Below are 3,696 nucleotides of genomic sequence, written 5' to 3' on the forward strand. Positions count from 1 at the left end.
TTTTAGTTTTACTTAAAATGCTGACACTCTTCGGGTAATTTCTGTGAAAATCATAAACTAAATTTAATAGGAAAACTCGGCTCCTGAACAGCTTTGTAAATTTTTTTCTGGAACCTTTTGCAACTTCGAATTTTGGACAAAACCCTAGTAATTGTTTCTGGATTTTTTCCCAAAAACATTTCCCCGAACAGAACAAGTGAAAGTTTATAGTCAAATATTCGGAAAACTCGTCACGTTTGTCGCTGTGAATAATTTGGTTTATTTATTCCGGTTTCTTCACTTTTACGTCAATATTTCTGAACAAAACTCTCTCTAAACAAAACAACGCCTTTTTTCCTAACGTTTTACTGTAAAATACTGGCAAACTGAGAGTCTTTTATACAAAAAAGTTAAAAGAAATATTTTCCAAGAAAAGTCATCGTCTTTACAGTTTGGTCACAAAGTTATCGTGTTTTCTTTCGAAATTTGGATTTCCTCAAAAAACGACTAGAGAAAGCCAAATCTCGTCACCATCATCGCTCGGTAGATTTTGTAAGTTTCTTCAAAATTTCCGGTTTTTCCCGTTTTAGACCAAAAATTTCGAGTTAAAATTCCAGGGTCGGTCACAGGTAAATGAGTTATAACCCATTAACCAAAGTATTGAAAAATCGGCCAGAGAGCAAAAGTTTTCTAAACATTATTTGGAAAATTCGCCACCCTCATTGTTCTGAAGAGTTTTCAAGTTTCTTTAAAATTTCATTCCAGTTTTAGCAAAGTTATTAGGCAATTCTTGCTACCCAAAAAACGTATAATTATATTATATAAACCCACCCATATACTGTGCAAACTCTATGAAACATCCCTTGCAATTCCAGCAATACAAGCCTTGCTCCCCTCAGTGCTTCGACAGCTTCAACGTGGGGCCCCTCTACCGTCAAGGCCCATTTTACCAGCCGCCCTATCAGCCCCCCACAAACTGCGCCTTTTTCCCCCAGGGCTGTTTCACTGGGTTTGGAGGGGGCGGGTGGCCCGCCCTGGGAGCGTTTGGAGCGGGGGCTGCTCAATTCGCACCACAAGGGTTAGTTTGGTTTGCCAAATGCATGCTCCATTCGCAGCCTGAACACTGTTTTGTCGCAGATTTGGGGCTGGAAATATGGGATTCAACGGCTTTCAGGCGACAGGATTACCCGTCCAGCCCACTTTGGACGGCCTTCCAGACATGTGGAACTTCACAGCGTTGAACAGTTCAGCTGCAACTCTTGAGGCTGCCCAGCCTCAATTGGTGGAAGAACCGCAGCAAAATGATATGCCTTTTGTCTACCGTTTGTCGGAAGCCTATAGGGGCCGGCAGGACAACGATACCGACATATCGGTGGTGAACACCTAATTTTAAGAGTTTTGCTTGAATGTAATTTGCCATAATTTTACTAACAATTTAGCAGTGTAACAGTGCTGGATAAATATACCTGAAAACACCTGAAAGGAGTATTCACTAAAACTTTCCAAATTAATCGACCAAACTGAAGCAAAGGCCAGAACTGACCTTTGCCTCACTAATCGCACGGTATGTCCACATCAATATTTTCTTCTCCACTGACCAAGATAACGATAACCTTTGAGAGATTCAGCAAAGCAAATCATGTTGCACTCACTTCGGTTCTAGCAGCTTCCTAAAATGTGGCTAGTGAGGGCATTAGCGCTGTTCATTGTGATAGAGTGGGCAGAATCAGCGTCTGATGATCAGCCCTCGATTATCATTGTGGGCAGTGGGCCTGCCGGAATAGCGGCAGCGACCAAATTGCTGCAAAACAACTTCAACAATATCAAGATTTTGGAGGCCGAAAACAGAATTGGTAAGATTTGAATGCATGGAACAGTCGCACAAAGTTTGTTGGGGTCAAGAATCCACCATTCGACTCTTTTTAGTATAAACCACATACAGGGTGATTCAAAATTATAAGTATGTAGGGGCCCACTTAGAGAGTACCTACGAGAAAAATATTACAAACATTTTCCAATATTTCAAGAAGATGTTAACAGTTGAAGATCGAATTTCAACTTTGTTATTAAGCATTATTTTGAAAATGTCCCACGATTGATTGGTAGCATATTGGAATACTTAAGTATTCGAAAAGAAAAATTACGATCTTTTTGTCAAATTACGAAAAATTTTGATATTGAAAAAGTACTATTCTACAATTTTTTGATGAAAAGTCAATGTGGCAATGATGTTTTTGTCATTAACAGGCAGGTATACAGCATTTGTCAAACTGTGGCTTATTTTGAAGCTCCTTTCACAAACTGTAAACCAACAGCGAATTTGCGAATATGCGATTAGTTAGGGGAAAATGCCACAGTAACATAGCAGAAGCTGTAAGAATTTACACAATCTAAAGGTGTTCGATTTCCAGACCTAGAGGAACAGGTATTGGAGATTATTGCTGAGATTATTAGCTGAGCCTTCTAGGAATACTTGAAGCATTGCACAGCAACTGCACTTTCTCAAACACCGGAGACTTAATTGTCCCGATAACTCCCCCCAATAAGAGGAAGGGCCTACATTCCTACCATGTATGTAAGATGCACAGAACACTAGAACACATTAAATCTCTGATCTTTCGAACACCGGTTCAAATTGAGCAGCAGCTAATTAACCGAACACGAGAAGCTGCTCAAAATATGAGCCCAGACTCAAAGTGATTGGGACATAAAGATGTTTGGAGTTAAACGGACAGGACTTCTTGCTCTTGGGAACACTTGTGTTTTAAGAACAGAATTGTATTTTATCTGATCAATGATACATAACCTTTAACAGGTGATTTTGGAAGACAGTTGTGACCTATTAAGGTATATCACTCATTTGCCCCACAAAGATGGCAGCACTGGGGGGGTTGTTTTGTCGCAGCACTGACGGCAAGGTGACACCGTTATCCTAACGTCAGCGCATGTTATTGTCTTGCTTTGTTTCATGTTTATCCATGGTTACCGGAGTTTTTACTATTAACAGGAACAGGTTTCTACGAAATGTTCATTAGGCAGATTACCTTGAAAACCATTGTTGCCATCCTTCTGATCTAGTTTTTTTTGCAAATATCTGAGTTTTTAATAACACTTAATTTTTTAAATTATTTTTTCTGTACAAGACACCCCCTAGACAACACCTCCAGAGGAATGACGCCAATTTTGAATCACCTTGTATAACAGAACAGCTCAAACTATTCTATAAGTTTTTAGTAAGCGTTTTTTGCATAGAAAGTTTCAATGCGTAGAATTCGAATTTGGTCGGATTCTCAAAAATTCATTTTCTAATTTTCGAATGGGGGCCTTTTAAAAATCCTTCTTGAGAAAAGACAGTTTGAAAATACAGTGACGTCCGCTTGTAATGAACCCGGTTATAGTGAACTTTCGGTTAAAACGAACTTTTTTCGTTTAATTGAAACGTCGTCCATAAAGACCAACGTATTTTCTTACTGGTTATAACGAACTTCCGGATATAACGATCACTTTTTAGGTTAGCTGTATATTCACTTTCCGTTTATAACGAACTTCCACGCTCAGCAACACCAATCGTGCGGAGTTGTTTATATTAGTGAGAGCGAGAGACAGGCAGTGACTTGTTGTGTTTTGCCGCGTTATGTATGTAAATCGTTTTAGAATGGAAAAACAAAAACGCAAAGCTTTTTCACTAAATGAAAAGTACGAGATTATTAACAAAAT

The 3,696-nt window shown here is 39.1% G+C and overlaps 2 protein-coding genes across 2 annotated transcripts in view; both read left to right on the forward strand.

Moving 5' to 3' along the window:
• LOC109534057 overlaps positions 1-1,461 on the forward strand; it is a gene marked incomplete in the record, with an annotated part of 13,172 nt that extends 11,711 nt beyond the window's left edge. Inside the window, 1 exon segment of the mRNA XM_048661973.1 lies at positions 1,117-1,461. Coding sequence (XP_048517930.1) covers positions 1,117-1,366 — 250 coding nt within the window.
• Positions 1,462-1,589: 128 nt separating this feature from the next.
• Positions 1,590-3,696, forward strand: part of LOC109534055 (spermine oxidase) — a gene marked incomplete in the record, with an annotated part of 9,319 nt that continues 7,212 nt past the window's right edge. Inside the window, 1 exon segment of the mRNA XM_048661972.1 lies at positions 1,590-1,832. Coding sequence (XP_048517929.1) covers positions 1,655-1,832 — 178 coding nt within the window.

Source organism: Dendroctonus ponderosae, unplaced genomic scaffold (genome assembly GCF_020466585.1).
Source record: "Dendroctonus ponderosae isolate FM_Combo_2020 unplaced genomic scaffold, Dpon_F_20191213v2 Dpon_F_20191213_10, whole genome shotgun sequence".
Classification (NCBI taxonomy): domain Eukaryota; kingdom Metazoa; phylum Arthropoda; class Insecta; order Coleoptera; family Curculionidae; genus Dendroctonus; species Dendroctonus ponderosae.